The sequence below is a fragment of the Pipistrellus kuhlii genome, unplaced genomic scaffold (genome assembly GCF_014108245.1).
Source record: "Pipistrellus kuhlii isolate mPipKuh1 unplaced genomic scaffold, mPipKuh1.p scaffold_m20_p_9, whole genome shotgun sequence".
Classification (NCBI taxonomy): Eukaryota; Metazoa; Chordata; class Mammalia; order Chiroptera; family Vespertilionidae; genus Pipistrellus; species Pipistrellus kuhlii.
Window position 1 is genome coordinate 9,168,480 of NW_023425595.1, and position 18,582 is coordinate 9,187,061.

Sequence of the window (18,582 nt, forward strand, 5' to 3'; positions counted from 1 at the left end):
CTCTCTCTTGACCTACTCCACACACATATACATACTCTGGGCACAGCATTGACTCACACTGGTGGCCCTTCAGCCTGAAATGGGGTCAATTTTCTAGTGACCACCAGGCAAGTAACAGTCCCGGAATGTATGGGTCAGTGTGTATGGGGGTGGAGAGTGGGGGCCCAGCCTGTGGGGAAAGGGAAATCTAAGAAGATTCTCCTCCCATCTCTCCCCAGAGCTCACTCTCTCTCGGAAGGAATGTCTGGGCTCGGGATTCCCCCCTCTCCTTATCCCACAGCTCAGCCTGACCCACTCTTTTCCCGAAGCATAGACTGAATCAGCCTGGGTCAGTTCTGGAAGGGGCAGAAACCAGGGTTAGGGGTGCAGGCGGGGAAGGGGAAAGGGGCTCTCTGAGGCTGCCTTCTCCCACACATACCCTCTGCAGACAGCTGCACCCCCAGAGCGTTCCCCTCTCTCTGCATTGACCCAATAGAATAGAGGAATTAGGGGTGGAAACAGAGGGGCTCCGGACGGTCCTCCTGCTGGCCCAGGAGGGTCCCCCTTTCCCCACCAGGGACCAAGACTTGGCTGCCCCATCCTTGGGCCCGCGGTAGGATTACTGAAGGAGGGGCATCAGGAACTGAGCTGGAAAAGCTGCAAAGACACTTAGGAATTGGGGTCTGGCCTCCCCTTCGAGCTGGGGACGTCGGAAGAGACGCTTCCTCTCCATTTCCCCCCTCACTTCCCTCTCCTCGTGGTGGGGGTCGAGAGAGCTCAAAGGGGCAGAAAGGGACCCGGCGGCCAGAACCAGAATACCCTCCCCCCTCCGGGTACACGCGCTGTCCGCGAAGCCCGGGACCGCCCTCCGCTCAAGCCCCGCCCTCCCCAGCTGCTGCCGCAGAGGGCTCCGCGCAGCCTCCTCCCATTGGCCAGGAGCCCCGCGGATTCCACCAATGAGCAGGCCGGGTTCCCCGCGGGGCGGCTCCCAGCGAGGGGGCGGGGTCCCGCAGGATCCGCGTCCTTTAAATTTAAAGGGCCGGCGCCCGAGACCAGCTCCGGGCGGTGCTTCAGCCGGCGGGAGGGGTGCGCGCTGGGAGAGCCCGGGACCTCTCCGAAATAGCGGAGCCGGCGCTGGCTGCGCGTGGCGGCCGAGAGAGAGTTTGCATTGGCACGACTGTAGGAAAAAGTCTTTAACGAGGAGGGAAACAAATCATAATACAGTATTTCCTTCTCTTGCTTCTCACCCGCCCGCCCCCCTCCCCCTCCCGCCACCTTCCCACCCCAGTTGCCTGGAAAGGCACCTCCATAGAACGCTCACCCCGGTTAGAATCCGACACCTCCCACCCCAGAACTATGACCCACGACCCCCTGCCATTTATAGATTCCACCCCCAATAAATTCCACGGGATACTCTGAAACCTGCATTTTCTGTATGAAAACTGGAGGGAGGGCTGGGAGACCCCGGGTTGGGGGGAAGGGGGAGAGACAAGAGGCGCTGCTGCAGGTGAGATCTCCAGAGTGGGCTCCCCAAGGGGAGTGGGAGGGTGGAGAGACGACAAGGAGAGGTGCCCCACATCCTGTCAGCCCCAGAGCTGTGAAGAACACCTCCCCCTCCCCCCATCATTACCAGTTCACTGTGTGACCCTGAGTAGGTGGCCTTCCCTCTCTTATCTGGGTTTCTTCATTAGCCAATAGGGGAGGAGGGCGTGGACCATGAGCTTTCTTAGGTCCCTTTCTGCCTCCAACCTGATTATATAAATCAACCATCACTGAGCTCTAGGCACCAGATAGAAGTATGGCTACAAAGTCCTCTAAAGCGAGTCTGTCTCTGGCATGCTTCCAGGAGCTAAGAGTGGGCCTGGGGGTGATGGGACACGCCCGTTGTTGCCATCAGAGGTGGGCCCAGCACACAAGAAAGCCCTGAGCAATGGCTGGATTTCCTGAGTGTCCTCCACCCCCACCCTGCCCCTTGGCCGCCCTCCCCTTCTCCTTGGCTCCGACTCTCTGGAAGCTCCATCCTGCTGAGTCTTGGCTGCTGTTTCCAGCAGGTGGGGTGGGGGCTGCTCACCAAAGGGGGCCAACGGAGCTCCCTACGCAGGTTCCAGTGGGCACCCCAAAGGTGGTCTCTGGGAAGGACCCTGCTCATCTGCCTGGAGCCAAGGCCTTCGGAGACCCCAGCCCAGACTAGAGGGAGCATCTTTCTTCTCCCAGGCCCCAGGGACAGCTTGGCAAACCCTTATCGCCTGAGAAGCAGCTGCTGGAGAAATACCTTAGCAGCTGACTCACTGCCCCGTCCTCTCTTTACAACCCCCTCCCACTGGGCCCCACACCAGGCCTGAGAGGGAGGGAAGAAGGAGGGAGAGGGAGAAAAGAGAGAGGGAGAAGGGACAAAGCGACCCCAGCTGGTCTGGCCCAGACACTACAGAGGGTGTGGCGAGTACAGTTCTGGATGGGTGGTTGGGGGAGGCTGTACCCTGTACATGGTCTTCGTCGGGGATCACAGTTATTCTTAGAGACTTGTTCAGCTGAGGCTCTGACCTCCTGGCACTGCCTCCCCCGGGCATTGATAGACAACTGACATCCTACTGGCACTGCCCTCTGGGGTACGAGGCCTTGTCACCCGTCACAAGATATAGACCCTGCCTCAGGGAGTTTACAGTCTGGCAAACAGACAATTCCCGAACTGGGCAAGGACAGGGTAATGAGGAGTTGTGCATGATTCCCAGTTCTCCTTGGCTCCCTGGGCCTCAGTTTCCCTGTCTGTCAAATGCAGATATGCAACGTCCTAGCCCACTGGGTAATTGTGAGGATTGAATAAAACAACGCATGTGGGAGCACAACAAAAGGTTGGATAGTAATGATAAGCTCTGGCCAACTGGAAAAGGAGAGAACACCTCAGTCGGTAGGGTTTCTGGACTCGTTTTGCCCTGGATTCTCTGACCACAATTTGGGGGGAAGACCAAACCACCTTTCCCCATGGGCTTCAAGCTCAGCTCACTTCAGGCCCAGAGTTAGACTTTTCTTTATAATAATGGCTCACAACTACATACTACGCACTGTTCTAAGTGTTACATGTATTTACTGCATGTATGTATATGTGTGTTATATGTATACATGTGTTATATGTATTTACTCCTTTTGTCCTCATAATCCTTGTTAGTAAGCACCTAACAAATATTTGACCCTCATGACAACAACAACACTGTGAGGTAGGAACTATTATTCTCCCTAACAGATAAGGAAACTGAGGCACAGAGAAGCAAAGTAACTAAGCAAGTAGTGGAGCGAAGGATCAGCAGGAAGTCTACCCAACTGCAGAGCTTGTGTTCATCCCCTGCTCCCCACAGACTGATTGATGCTGGCGGCCCTGACCCTCACGCTCCGATGGGGGTTGTCTGCTCATCCCTCTGCATTGGAATGGGCTCCCAGGAGTCCACGCCAGAAAAAGCAGACAGCTTCAGGCTGCACACCAACCCCCAGAATCTAGTCCTTAACCCTTTGCCAGATGGGGCCTCAGGGCAGGAAGCAAAGCTCCCATCATCTCTACCAGCCCACCAGCAAAGTCAGTCAGTAAATAATGCATAAACAATAACTTTTCCTTACATACTTGTAATTCTTTTTTAAATATATTTTATTGATTTTTTACGGAGAGGAAGAGAGGGATAGAGAGTTGGAAACATCCATGAGAGGGAAACATTGATCAGCTGCCTCTTGCACATCCCCTACCAGGGATGTGCCCGCAACCAAGGTACATGCCCTTGACCAGAATCAAACCGGGAACCCTTCAGTCCGCAAGCCGATGCTCTATCCACTGAGCCAAACAGGTTTCGGCTGTAATTCTTTTTTTTATATATATATTTTTATTGATTTCAGAGAGAAAGGGAGAAGGAGAGATAGAAACATCAATAATACGAGAGAATCATTGATTGCCTGCCTCCTTCACACCCCCTGCTTGGGATTGCCTGCAACCTGGACATGTGTCTTAACCCGAATCAAACCAGGGACATTTCAGTACGCAGGCCAATGCTCTATCCACTGAGCCAAACCAGCTAGGACCTTATAATTCTTTAGAGAGAGAAAAATAAGCCTACTATGTACCAGCTGCTGAATGCTTTATTAATAAGAGGTAGCATTTGTTGAGTAATTACTATGTGCTAGGAACTGTTCTGAGTTGCTTTACAAGTATAGGCGACCCTTGAACAACACAAGACTTAGAGGCACCAGTAGAAAATCCATGTAAAACTTTTGACTCCCCCTAAATTTAACTACTAATAGCCTACTGCCAACCAGAAGCTTTACCAGTAATATAAACAGTCAATTAACACATAGTTTCGTATGTATTGTATACAATAAAGTAAGCTAGAGAGACAAAAATGTTATAAGAAAATCAAGGAAGAGAAAATACACTTACAGCACTGTACTTATCAATATCCTAAGGCCACATCCTCTGTTTACAAGATGAAAAAAGTCCACATATCGTGGACCTATGCAGTTGGAACCCATGTTGTTCAAGGGTCAACTGTATTAACTTGCTTAATCCTCACACTAATCCTGTTGAGGAGGAACCATGTAAAGTCCCCTGTGCCACTGAAGAAATGAAACAGAGAGAGGAAAATGCGCTTTCCCGGAATCACAGAGACCAATATTTTGCAGGCTTTTTTGTTTATAAGAAATACTAGAGGTTTGGCACACAAAATTTTGTGTGTGGGTACAGTTCCTAGGCCTGTCCTGTGATCAGGGCCATCTTCCCTGGCTGTCTGCAGCAGGCCTGTCCCTCACTGCCACCCCACCTCCCACCCCCCACCCCAGTTTCCCATTTGCCATCAGGTGATCAGAGACTGACAACCCGGGGGAGACATCAAGAGGTTGGCTGTTCCCACCTAATCAACGGCCCTGCCCTTGCTGCAGTTCACCCTCCGTGTGTGGAGCGACTAGACTAGCGAGGCAAGGGCCTTGGCTTGGTGCTACCCATGTCCCCCACAACTCACCCCTGTTTCCCCATTCGCCATCAGGTGATCAGAACCTGCCAGCTGGGGAAAGAGACCCAGAGGTGGTCAGTGTGTCTCATAGTGACTGGCTGAGCAGTTGTTCTGCTCGTTTCGCCCTTAGGGTCAATTTGCATATTGCCCTTTTATTATATAGGATAGAGGCCCAGTGTATGACTGGGGTCCAGCTAGTCTGCTCTGACGGGGCCCCAGATCAAGGTGGGGGTTCCTTATGGGGGGGAGGCTGTTTGCAGGCTATCCCCAACCCAGATCGGGGTGGTGTCTCCCTGTGGCGGGGGTGCAGGGGGGCAACCTGGGCAAGGTCATTCTGGTCTCTGGTCATTCTGGTCGTTACACCGTTTCAGTTGCTAGGCTCTTATTATATAGGATATTTACATCATCGCCACAAACACACACACATAACTGAGATAAAAATTTACACTGGGTATTTAACTTTTCTGTGTGTGCTATGCATGCTGATATTCTGTACTCTATTTTGTTCTGTTTTATTTCTTCTTACATTCTGACCATGGCCTACTAAATTAATCCCACACCCTGTTCATGGGACAACACTGGCAGTTTGAATGGCACTGAAGTCCCAAGACTGAGTCCGGGGATTCAAACCCAAGTGATATGGCTCCAGAGCCTGTTCTCTTGGGATAAAGAATGGCTTGGAAAAGGGGGACACTGGAGGCATGGGGACAAGTGGGGATTGTACTAATGAGGGAAGTGAAGGTCTAGATAATCCCACCTTGACTCCCAGCAAAAGATAATGCAAAAGTCACTAATACTGCCAAGGGGATGCAAACTTGCTGCCATAGACATATTCTTTTTCTTTTTAAATGTATTTTCCAATTACAGTTTATATTCAGTACTATTCTGTATTGTTGACTCTAGTCCCTGTGCTGTAATCTACATCTTGGTGGCTATTCTGCAACTACCAATTTGTACTGTTTTATTTCTTCATCTTTTCACCCAGCCCCCCAACCTCCCTCCCCTCTGATGGCTGTCAGTCTGTTCTCTGTGTCTGTGAGTCTGTTTGTTTGTTTGTTTGTTTGTTTTGCTCATTAGATTCCACATGTAAGTGAAATCATATGTTATTTGTCTGTCTCTGACTGGCTTAATTTCTCTTAGCGTAATACCCTCTATATTCCTCTAGGACCACATGTGTCAAACACAAGGCCCGCGGGCCAAATCCGTCCTGCCAGGCCTTGCAATGTGGCCCGCACCGCGCTGTCATCACTGCACTCCACTGCGTTTCCATCACAATGACAGTTTATGACTGTTCAGTAAACCATTCGGCCCGCGATTTAGGCTGGATTTTAGATTTTGGCCCCTTCTCTGATTGAGTTCGACACCCCTACTCTAGGACCATCCTTGCTATTGCAAAGACATAGTGACTCTTTAATTAGTCCTTCCATGAAGGAAGAAGAGTGGACTGAGAGACAGATTCAGGCAATCTAAGTGATGTGACCAAGGTCACTGAGCCAGAACTAGACCCCTGAGTCCTGTCGCCTGGTCCAGGGATCTTTTCACGCCATCTCCAGCTTACCTTTGAGTGTAAAGACATTGAAGCTGGCCATGGCAGTGGATGTGGGGGTGGAGGTCATGTGATGGCTGGTGCAGGTGATGTGGGCGGTGGGAGGTGCTGGTGGTGGCATTAATGGTGGCGGGAAGAGTAATGGGGATGTTGCAGGGACAGTGCTGGTGGTGGCAGGGCTAGAGGCACCACCACAGCGGTGTCTGTTCCCTTTTCCCAAGCTAAACTGCCCCCCACCCCCTCTTCCTTCCCTAGCACTTCCCTGAGCACCTGGACCACTTTGCGGAGAACATGGAGGACTTCTCCAACGACCTGTTCAGCAGCTTCTTCGATGACCCGGTGCTGGATGAGAAGAGCCCTCTGCTGGACATGGAACTGGACTCACCCACGCCCGGCATCCAGGCAGAGCACAGCTATTCCCTGAGCGGTGACTCTGCCCCCCAGAGTCCCCTTGTGCCCATCAAGATGGAGGACACCACCCAAGGTAAGAAGGGTGGAAAGGCCCACGACAGCACAGGCACCCAAGGCCCAGGATGGGGGATGGGCAGGGGCGGGCACTGGAGGCTGGGACTCCCACCCACAAATACCCCTCCAGGAAGCTGCATGGCCTCTTTGTTCTCCCTCCCATCGAGCCCATATGGGCACTTCTCAAAAGCGTTTGCTGCTGACTTAGTCAGTGGTGGGCGAGGGGTGGTTCCCGGACAGGACCGCAGCGACACCTGGGAACTTGTCAGAAATGTAAGTGTCAGGTCCCACCCAGACCTGCAGGATCAGAGACCCTGTGGGTAGGGCTCGGCCTTCCGGGTGATTCTGAAGCACACTCGGGGCCGAGGAAGCATCGCCTTGGAGGAAACAGTGTGGGGAATGAAGCAGTAAATGTGGACAAGTTGCCAAGCCGCTATTCTAGAGCCTTCCCACCCCTCCTAGGGGAGGCCCGCCGAGATGCGACCTGGGAGACACTGCTGCGCCCACTTCTATTACTGAAGGGAGAGTTCTCTGGAGCTCCCCTCGCCCCCTGCCTTGCCCTTAAGCGAAGGGACCTTTGAGTCTTTCCTCTCAGCTTCCACATTCGAGAACTCCAGACTGTTGCCCACCTAGCAATGGCCTCTGGGCATTTCCTCAAACCGTCTGGCCCCATCGTGTCTGGCCGGGTGGTCATGGACACATCTCCCAGCTTCTGTGAGCCTCGGGGTCTTCATCTGCCAGTGGGTTAAGTCACAAACAGTAAAATGCAGGTTAGGGACTTGGAAGCCAGCAAGCCCGCTGATTCTAAGCCTCACACTCTCGCCGCCACCACATTTGCCAGCCTCAAGGGGGCAGCAGGGGGTCCTGGGTTTGGAACCAAACAAACATCCTGATGCTTCCCCCAGCTGCTGTGTGAACTTAGGCACGTTTCTTAACCTCTCTGGGCTTCTGTTTCCTCAATTGTAAAATGAAGAGGCTATGTGGCTTGACATAGAATTCTGGGCAAGGTTAAAGATCCCAGCACATAATATATGTCAACTAGAGACCCAATGCATGAAATTTGTGCAAAGGTCTCACCCTGCCCACCCCCACCATGGCTTAGTCCAGAAGGTTATCCAGTCTAATTAGCATATTACATTTGCATTATGATAAGTACTGGCTATTTTCATTGTGCCTATAAAAATCCTCTTGATACTATAGTGGTTCTTATTCCTTTCCCCTCAGAGCTTAATGGTTTTTGAATGGTTTTCTTATTGTTCTCTTCTGTTAAATGGGAGAAATAGTGGTGTCTGTCCCATAGAATCTGGGGGAGGAATAAATGAGCTCATATGTGTCAAGGGCTTAGGGCTGTGCTCAGTGCAGAAAGTGTGAGGTGCTGCTTAGGGTCTTAGAGGTCCCCCAGGGGCAGAGACAGACCTTTGCACCACCCCCACCCCACCCCCAACCCGAGCCCTGAGGACAGGGACAGCCCTTGAGGTTTTAAGTGGCTCCAGGGCTTGTGGTTGCTGAGGTCCCAGCTTCCCTCCGCGCCCTGGCCACAGGGAAGAACTCTGAGGTCACCTCGAGGAGGCCTTGGGCACAGCCTGGGGAGGGGCAGGCTGTGGGGTGGGCACCCTCCCATGGCGGGCTCTCCTTCCATCCCCACATGTCCAGCCCAGCAACTCCTTGAACACCCCCAGTCTATTTTTAGGGTAATTTATTTGTGGGCCCTTTGCAGGGGGCAGTTTCCCGGAGGCCAGCGGGCCGGCCCTGTAATTTGGGAAGATTGTGGGTGTTCCTGGAGCCAGGGGCAGCCTGTGGCCCAGTGGGTGGGGCCTGGCCTCTGAGGTGGGATCCGGCAGCCGTTGACCCCTCTCCCCACCCACAGTGGGTCCCAAAGGCCAGAGTCCCCTTATAGTCCTTCCTTTGCAAGCTGGCCGCCCAGACCCCCGCCTGACCAGTGCTTCCCTGACTTCCAGGTGGGGCCAGGCTGAGCTGGGGTGGAAGTCTGTGGGCACCTAGCAGGAAAAGGGGTGCTGTCTGCCATCCCTGTGGCCCAGGTGAGGCCAGGAGGCCCACTAGATAGGCAGGAGGTAGATGCTGCCTAGAAGACCTGAGCATCATCCCTCACACAACACGCTTCCTCTCCCCCTCCCCCCCCCCCGCCCGCCCCCAATCACCAGGTCCTATGACTGCTTCCTTCTAACTATGTCTCCAGGGTGCTCCATCCTCTCCATCCCCACTGCCACTGCCTTTGCTTCTCTCGATGGACCATTTCAGCAGCCTGCCTCGGGTCCCTGCCTCTAACTCGCCGGCCCCGGTCCAGTCTTCACACAGAGGCAGAGGGATCTTTTTTCACGTCACAAATCTAATCATATTAAAATTCTCCAGTGCCACCTCGTTACCTTTAGGATAAAGTCACAGCTCTGAGCCCAGCCCCCCAGGCTGTGCTGCCCCTGCCGGCCCCTTGGACCCCATTTCCTTTCCTGTTCATTCCAACTGCTTGTGACTCTCACTAGATGCCCAGAGCCCAGCACAGTGCTCAGCAAATATTCACTGAGTAACAACAAGTATCTGAACAATGGTACCATTTATTGGACATGTATTTACTTCCTACCAGACACTTTTATAGAGGAGAAAACTAAGGCTCAGAGAGGTTAAACAACTTGCCTAAGGCCACACAGCCAGTCAGGAGGGTTTCTGGTCTGTTGTCCAAGCCCCGTCTATGGGCTGCTGAATGAAGAAGATGCCCCCACTTCTCCTGGCTCCCTACGGACAGGAGGGGGGCTGAGCCCTGTGCTCCGGGAGTCCCCTGAGCCTGGGTCCTGTCCCCCCTCCCCCCAGATGTGGAACATGGAGCCTGGGTGCTGGGACACAAGCTGTGCTCCGTCATGGTGAAGCAGGAGCAGAGCCTGGAGCTGCCCGTGGACCCTCTGGCCGCCTCCTCAGCCATGGCTGCCGCTGCTGCCATGGCCACCACCCCGCTGCTGGGCCTCAGCCCCCTGTCCAGGCTGCCGGTCCCCCACCAGGTGAGCCTGGGGACTGTTTGGTAGGGACTGAGGGAGGGGCAAAGGGTGGGGTGGGGGAGGGGGGTCTCTGTGGGAAGAAGTGTCCAAAGCCCTGTGCACCCAGGGTTCTATAACAGGGAGGCATGTGACCCTCGGGACCAAGGGGTGGCACTCCCAGAGAGACCTCTGCCTCCCCCCTGGCCGCCATGCGCCACCTAGAATGCGGACAGGCCATGGAGCCCTCACAGTAAGCGGGGCCCTCGCCGTGTGTGGGCAAGGCTGACAGGACGCAGGCAGGGCTGGCGTTGGGCCACGACCAGAGTCCCAGCGATGGAGACAGCCCAGGCCACTTCACGTTCTCAAAGTGTCGGCATTTTTAAAGAGAAAGGCCAACGTGGAAATATAAAACGTGTGCTTTCAGTTGTTTGCACTCATGAGATTAATATCTTCACCCCACGTGCTCACACTACTCCCACCCGCTACCAATGTATCGATGTAACAGCCTTTAGCTATACATCCAAGATGATCCCTGAAAACCCTTCTGAGAATGTGAGGCCCAGAGCCCAGGCCCCTGCGAGAGGCCTGCCTGGGTCCCACTTGTCCTCTGGGCACGTGCCACCCCCTTTCCTCAGCCTCCTTCTCTAGAGAATGGGAGCGTGAGCTACCAGGTGCCTCTGAGGAGCTTCTGTCCCTGGGTCGTCTTAAATCCTCCGTCTGGATTGGGCCAGCCTGCCCCCTGCTGGCCACACAGCTCATCTGATCAGAATGCGGCCACAAGCAGACCTGTTAGCCCCTCCCAACTCCTCCAACCCTCAGGGTTGGCTGCAGATGTGGAGGGTCTTTTTAAAATATATATATATATATTTTTTATTATTATTATTGATTTCAGAGAGGAAGGGAGAGAGAGATAGAAACATCAATGATGAGAATCATTGATCGGCTGCCTCCTGCACACCCATACTGGGGATGTGCCCTTGACTGAAATAGAACCTGGGACCCTTCAGTCCTCAGGCCAACACGCTATCTACTGAGCCAAACCAGCTAAAGCTGGAGGATTATATGTATATATATAATTGATTTTTTTACAGAGAGAAAGAGGTATAAAGAGATAGAAACATCAATGAGAGAACATCGATCAGCTGCCTCCTGCACGCCCCCTACTGGGAATTGAACCTGAAAACCTGTGACTTCTTGGTTCATGAGTCAATGTTCAACCACTGAGCTGCCAACTAAGCGTGGAGGATCTTTTGTGATCAGATCCAAGACTGGCTCCCAGCACCTCGGGCCTTGCCAAAGCAGGGAGGGAAGGCGGACTGCAGCAGGGGGCAGGAAGGAGGTGGGGCACATGCCTCAGAGAAGGAAACTGAGGCTTAAAGGGTTAAGCAACTTTCCCCAAATCATACAGTCACAAACAGAGGAGCTGCACCTCCAGCTCAGACGCCAGACTGAAACCCCACCCTCACTCCAGCGAGGTCACAACACGCTAGTGGCGGCGAGAGAACCAGGAGTTGGCGAAACGCCATCGCCCTTCTGCATCTCAGTCCCCTCACCTGTCACTTGATGCCTGAGCTGGGGTATAGAGGAGGAAACCCACCAGGTCCCCTCCCCCAACCTTGAACCCTCTGTGATTCTTACTCATCTGCCCAAACTTGGGATTCTGTGTCCCACCCACAATATCATGACCTCCCTCTGCTGACCGCCGACCAAAGGAAAAGATTGTCCTAAAATCCAGGGCCCCACACAGCGCCTTCCTCAGAGAACACGGCTCCCGTGCGTGTGGACAGCCATGTGTAGGAAGCCACGCTTGTTCCTGAAATCCTATCTGGAACTGCAAGTTGGAATATAAAGAAATAGGATGCCCTAACCGGTTTGGCTCAATGGATAGAGCGTCAGCCTGCGGACTGAAAGGTCCCTTCCAGGTTCAATTCCGGTCAAGGGCATGTACCTTGGTTGTGGGCACATCCACAGTAGGGGTTGGGGGGATGCAGGAAGCAGCTGATCTATGTTTCTCTCTCATCAATGTTTCTAACTCTACCCTTCTCCTTTCCTCTCTGTAGAAAATCAACAAAATAAAAATAATTTTAAAAGCTTATCACTTTAAAAAATAAAGAAATAGGATTGCATGTTTGTTTAAAGTTGAAACGAATTCTGTCTGTCTCTTGCTTAAAACCCATTAAAGGCTCTTCCTTGCTTCCAATTCTTTTGTCTGGATTCCACTCCCACCCCACTCCGATCATCTGGTCTTATTTCCTACCCCTCCATCTCCCACACATTCCCACATTCCGGACACCCTGAATGCTGGCAGTTTCCAGACCCGGCCATGCTCTGTCTGGCCTCTGGCCCTTGGCGGATGCTTATCCCTCTGCTTGGCTGAATGGCTCCTCTACGCACAGGAACTTGTCTCTACTCCTTCTGGGCTATGCCCAGAGCTCTTAGCCAGCCACCTCCCCAGTTCTGCAGGACAGGGAGGGAGATGGTGGATGGCCTGGTAGGGACAGCCCCAGGGGCAGCTGATAGAGCTGGACCTGTCTCCTCCTCAGGCCCCGGGAGAGATGACTCAGCTGCCCATGATCAAAGCAGAGCCCCAGGAGGTGAACCAGTTCCTCAAAGTGACACCAGGTAAGAGGGTCCAGGGAGGGCGTCTTCCTCTCCCGTCCTGGGCAGACAGCATCCCTGGTGCCTTGGTCCAGCCGCTCACCTTCCTCAGCAACCCACCTTTCCCCATAATAAACCTCCTCCATGCTTGGCCCACTCCCCGTTCTTCCAGTTCCCTTCTTACCCAACCCCTGACTGTCATCACTGCTATCTACACCCTCACACCTTCTTCACTAACCCCTGCCATTCACTACAGTGGCTCATTTTATTGCCATTCACTCATCTACCCATCTGTCTATCTGTCCGTCCATTCATCCAGCCAGCCAGCACTCCATAAACCTGGGCATTCTGTGCTTCCCCCTGACTGCCCAGAGTGCCAGTCTCCCTGGTGCTGTGGCCACAGAGGGACAGCACGGAGGGAGGCTGGGGAGAGCAGTGCTTCCTGGCTGGTGGGCTGCAAACCCAGTGCCTCGTTACCCTGAAGTCAGAAATGGAAACCCTGGGGCCATTTGGAGTGGGAGGGAGGAAGGGCAGACTCTAGTCACCTGCTGGGGTTGTCGAACTGGAAGGTCAAACGCCCTGAACCCTGTGAAGCTGGGGGTGGGGGAGGGCCTCCCAGAATGCAGCTTCACCAATGGTGAGGCTCAAAGGAGCCAAGCCTCTGGTGGCAGAGATGAGGTGGTGCCCAAGAATCAGCTTCTGGGATGTCAGCTCCCATCTCTCTGACACCACAAAGCGGCTTTTGATGCTGCCAGTGGCCGGCCCCCACCGCTCTTGACCACAGCATCAGGCTAGGCTGGCTTAGGCCCACGCTCCGCTGGACGCTGAGGTCCCAGCAGAGCTGAGTGCAACCCTGCTAACCCGCTTCCCCGCTCTCCCCAGAGGACCTGGTGCAGATGCCTCCGACGCCCCCCAGCAGCCATGGAAGCGACAGTGATGGCTCCCAGAGTCCCCACTCTCTGCCCCCCTCCAGCCCTGTCCGGCCCATGGCCCGCTCCTCCACGGCCATCTCCACCTCTCCCCTCCTCACGGCCCCTCACGTAAGCCACTGGGCATGGTCTGGGCAAATAACTGGGTAAACCCACTCTGGCACACAGCCAGTGGGGAAGGGTCTGGGGAGCCCCAACCTGATCCCCACACCCATCAGCATTCAGAGAGGTGCCTGCCTGGCAGATGGGAGTGAGAATCTCTCAGTCCTACCTCGCGGTGAATAGGAAATAGGCAGGGAGGCCCAAGAGGCCCGCCGAGCACACAGTGTGCAGAGCCAGGACTAGAGCTGACATTCCTAACCTCCCTGTCTGGGGAGCAGTGCTCAGGTGGCCCAGAGTACCCAGGAAACTGGGCTAGGCCTGAGCCCTGGGATGGTGTGGAACCTTCCAAGCCAAGACTGTAGGGATATGGAGGGGGGTGTTATTTAGGGGGTGCCACAAGTAGGTTTTGAGCCTATGAATTTCAGGGTGGGATCTAAGGAGCTTCCCCCTCCCCAACAATGTACCAAGTGCCTAATATGCTGGGCTCCCAGCACCATCCTAACCATTTGATTCATATTATTGGATTTAATTCAGCTCTACCCCATTCTTTATATATATATATTGATTTCTTATAGAGAGGATGGGAGAGGGATAGAGAGTTAGAAACATCGATGAGAGAGAAACATCAACCAGCTGCCTCCTGCACACCCCTTACTGGGGATGTGCCCGCAACCAAGGTATATGCCCTTGACCAGAATCGAACCTGGGACCCTTGAGTCCACAGGCCAACGTCTATCCACTGAGCCAAACTGATTAGGGCTCTACCCCATTCTTTCAAAATATTTATTTGTTTATTTCAGAGAGGAAGGGAGAGGGAGAGAGATAGAAACATCAATGATGAGAGAATTATGGATCAGCAGTCTCCTGTATGCCCCACACTGGGTGGGGATTGAGCTGGCAACCCAGGCATGTGCCCTTGACCAAGAACCAAACCCCGACCTCCCAGTTCATAGGTCAACACTCAGCCACTGAGCCACGTGGGCTGGGCTCCGTCCCCTTTTTAGATGAGGAAACTGAGGCTCGGGGAGTTGAGTGCTTTGTCCAAGGTCACACACAGAATAAACGGCAGAGCTTGAATTTGAACCCAGGGCTGTCTGGTTCTAACCATCACGTCCTGTTTCCCACAGAAACTGCAGGGGACTTCCGGGCCACTGCTCCTGACAGAGGAAGAGAAGCGCACCCTGATTGCTGAGGGCTACCCCATCCCCACAAAACTCCCCCTCACCAAAGCCGAGGAGAAGGCCTTGAAGAGGGTCCGGAGGAAAATCAAGAACAAGGTAGAGCAAGAGGGGGATCCAGGCCCTGCCCTGGGGCTTCCTTGGTGGGCGGAGGTCTCTGATCCCCTGGTGATGCCAGCTCTGAAATGGGGGGTCCCAGGAAGTGGATTTATGGCCATGGTAACCCCTCTTTTGGGGGCTTCCCCCTCTAGATCTCGGCCCAGGAGAGCCGCCGTAAGAAGAAGGAATACGTGGAGTGTCTAGAAAAGAAGTAAGGGTCCTGTGCGGGGAGGGGGCCCTGGGTCCCTGGGCTCCAGGGCCAGGAGGCCCAGGGGCTGAGATGCTGGTGGGCAGGACCGAGGGGGCAGCAGCAAATCCGGGGCTGCCCCTGAGCCTGTGCCTGCTTGGCCCCGCAGGGTGGAGACATTTACATCCGAGAACAACGAGCTGTGGAAGAAGGTGGAGACCCTGGAGAATGCCAACAGGTGGGTGCTGCCACCTGCGCCCCATACTGCCCCTGCCCCCCTCACCCTCCGCAGAGGAGAGGTGACTGAGTTCAGGATGAACCCCAGAAACAGGAACCCTGCAGCCCGGGAGGCCAGCTTCCCATCCTTCTTCATCCACACGTAGTTCTTCACACGTGGCTGGCTGATGAGAGTTCTAAAGGAGATGGTACAGACCAGTGGTTTTCAGAGTACGGCTCTCAGACCACCACCAGCAGCCTCCCCCGCGAACAAGTTAGAAATGCTTCTTATTTTCAGGCCTCACGCCAGGACTACGGAAGCAGGAACTCCAGGGAGGGGGCTGAGCAATCTATGTTTTAGTTAGCACTCCAGGTCATTCTGATGCACCCTAGGGTTAGAACCACTGGCAGAGATGCTTGCCACTCCAAGCGAGCTTCTCAGACAACAACAGCAGCAGCAGGGAGCTGGTAAGAAATGCAGAATCTCAGGATTCTCCCAAACTTACTGAATCAGAATCTGCATTTCCGCAAACCCGTTGGATGATTCACATGCACAATTAGGTTTTAAGAAACACCAAGGTACGCCTAGCGCCAGGCCTGAAGTAGCTTTATAAAGTCACAGCTCTGGATTCGAATTCCACTCTGCCATTTTGGCGACTGGGCCCAGCGTCTTTGTCTAAATGGAGACAATAGAAGCACCATCTCCGAGGATGTGTGTGATGAGTCAATGAGCTAGTGCAACTCAAGAGCCCAGCACTGTGCTTGGTATTTAAGGATGCTCAGTTCATGTTAGTTTTTCTTTTTCCTTTCTTTGTGGTTATTATTCTGAATTCTTAATAGTGCCCAGGCATGAGTGCACAGTAGGTCTTTAATGATTATTTGCTGGGATTAATTAAAATAAATAGACAACAGCCTGGCTGGCGTGGCTCAGTGGTTGAGCATCAACCTATGAACCAGAAGGTCACGGTTCGATTTCTGGTCAGGGCACTGGATTGAGGGCTGGATCTCCAGTGTGGAGCTGATCAATGATTCTCTCTCATGATGGATGTTTCTATTTCTCTCCCTATCCCTTCCTTTCTGAAATAAATAAAAATATATTTTTAAAAATAAGATAAAATAAAAACAATAGCTGGAAGGTAGCAGGCGCTCAAGAGAAGGCTTTTCCCTTCTTTCCTTCCTTCTCTGCCAGCTTCTCCAGCGGGATCCAGCCACTCTCGATTGATCTGGAGAATGCCTTCCCTCAGGGAAAGGGAGCAGGGAACCATCACCCCTCACTCCTCCCCTCTGGCCCAGATTCCTCTCTGGCCCCAAATCTGGCCAGGCCCTCGGTGTTATTTCGCCACCTGCTGTACATTATTTGAACTGCACCCCCCTCTGCCAGGCTGGGTAGAGGAAAGAGATGATTAAATGGTTGTTCACCCAGCGCAGGCTGAGCACCCGCTGTGTGTAGCCAGAGGACTCCACGCCCCGTGGGACCCAGTCATTACCCTCAGGGAGCCCACAGTTAACTGAGGAGGTTGGCATGGAAGTCCATAAATAAACGGGTGACAGGTGTTGTGACAAATGTGAAAACAGCAATAAAAAATTTTAAAATGGTAGTTACCATTTACCGGACACTCGCTGTGTACCAGGCAGCTGCCAGACAGGGGTTGTGGAGAGCTGCGGCTGCCCTAGGGCCGAGGTGGGGCGACCTTCCTCCAACCCCCACTTTGGCCAGGAGCATCACAGGGCCCCCCTGATCTCCTCAAGAGTGACCTAGCTGTCTGCCAGGAGGCAGGCCCAGGTTCCCGAACCACCCCGCAGAGGGCCAAGCAGGAGGCTACCTCTTCTGTCTTTACTGAAGTGGGCACCTTGGGGGCAGCCAGGTCTGGAGCCAGCCGAGGTGTGCGCTGCAGAGCAGGAGGCAGAGATGCCTGCTGGGTCAGAGCCTCTGGTGACCGCTGTGTCCCCCTCAGGACCCTGCTTCAGCAGCTGCAGAAGCTCCAGACGCTGGTCACCAACAAGATCTCCAGGCCGTACAAGATGGCAGCCACCCAGACTGGGACCTGCCTCATGGTAGGTTTGCTCCCTCGGGCAGGCCTCTGGGGGGCGTCTTCCCCCGGTGGCTTTCTAGGGGGGTGGGCAGACCTTGAAAGGATTGGCAATATGATGGGCAACATCACCAAGATATGCCATCCCAGTGCCCAGTGGCCTCTTTCACCAAGTCCTCTGAACCTTCCAGGCTAGAGCATGGCCTGCCCTGACCAGTTCTAACAGTGACTGTGCAGTGACTCTCGTGAACCCCGCTGGGGGAGACACTCAGGACCTGCGGACTTGGTTCTTTCTGGAATGAATGGGGGCGAGAAGGCCAAGCAAATCTCTGAAAACCCAAAAGAGTGCCCAGCGTGTGGCTCGGGCCTCTGCCAGTCCCTCTTCCACCCTCTCCTGGACCTGCCCGGGGCATTCCCTCTGGGACCCGGGCTGCCAGGTGGCAGAGCCATGTGTGGGCAGGGGTTAGTGTGTGCCTCGTGACTCCTAGCAACTCCTGCTGAGAAGCTGCTGTGATACTGTGTCCCTTGCCTTGTCCCAGCCCCGATCCCTTTTCTTCCTTAGAGATTCCTCCACCCTGGAGGTGACACTCCATGAGCCACTTCCCTCTTTCTTCCAGCAGTGCCTGGGCTGAGATGGCCCGAGCTGCCTCCTCCACCTTCTCCAGAGAGGGCGGGATACTCTGCATCTACTGGGGGTGTTGGTTCTAGGAGCTGCCTTCTTAGAGAAATACTGAGCCTTTTGCAGCCATTGGTTTGGGGGCAGGAGGCCTGGGCGAGGCCAGGGTGGCAGCCCCTCCTTGCCCTGGATCTGACCACTGCTCTCTCTCTCCTCCCAGGTGGCAGCCTTGTGCTTTGTTCTGGTGCTGGGCTCCCTGGTGCCCTGCCTCCCCGAGTTCTCCTCCGGCTCCCAGACTGTGAAGGAAGACCCCGTGGCCGCTGACAGCGTCTACACAGCCAGTCAGAGTGAGTGCCCTGACCAGGCTGCCCTTCCCCAGCCCCAGCTTCCGTGCAGAAGCCAGGCACAGGGAGGAGCCAGGTTCTGGGTTGGCATCACCTCATTCTACGTCCTCTTTTTACAGATGGAAAATGGAGGCTCGAAAGAGTCTATGGTTTGTTCCGTGTCAGTTGTGGAATTGGGGCTACAGGGCAGACCCCTGATTCTCAGCCTATCCAGAAGTGGCTAGGGGGTCAGTTGAGGGGATAACAAAAACATCCCCACCTTTACCCCCATGTCTTATGTGCCAGTGGGTTATGGGGCCTCTGGTGAGCACCATCTGTATTTCTGGG

The 18,582-nt window shown here is 54.1% G+C and overlaps 1 protein-coding gene across 2 annotated transcripts in view; it reads left to right on the forward strand.

The window, feature by feature from the left end:
- CREB3L1 (cAMP responsive element binding protein 3 like 1) overlaps positions 1–18,582 on the forward strand; it is a 35,767-nt gene that overhangs the window by 14,024 nt on the left and 3,161 nt on the right. Inside the window, exons 2-10 of one of the 2 annotated variants that reach the window (XM_036427178.2) lie at positions 6,763–6,991; positions 9,796–9,980; positions 12,500–12,578; positions 13,437–13,594; positions 14,713–14,862; positions 15,015–15,073; positions 15,219–15,287; positions 17,221–17,320; positions 18,132–18,258. In XM_036427178.2, the coding sequence (XP_036283071.1) occupies positions 6,763–6,991; positions 9,796–9,980; positions 12,500–12,578; positions 13,437–13,594; positions 14,713–14,862; positions 15,015–15,073; positions 15,219–15,287; positions 17,221–17,320; positions 18,132–18,258 (1,156 nt within the window). The remainder of the gene's footprint in view (positions 1–6,762; positions 6,992–9,795; positions 9,981–12,499; positions 12,579–13,436; positions 13,595–14,712; positions 14,863–15,014; positions 15,074–15,218; positions 15,288–17,220; positions 17,321–18,131; positions 18,259–18,582) is intronic. The other variant, XM_036427179.2, reaches the window with a different exon arrangement.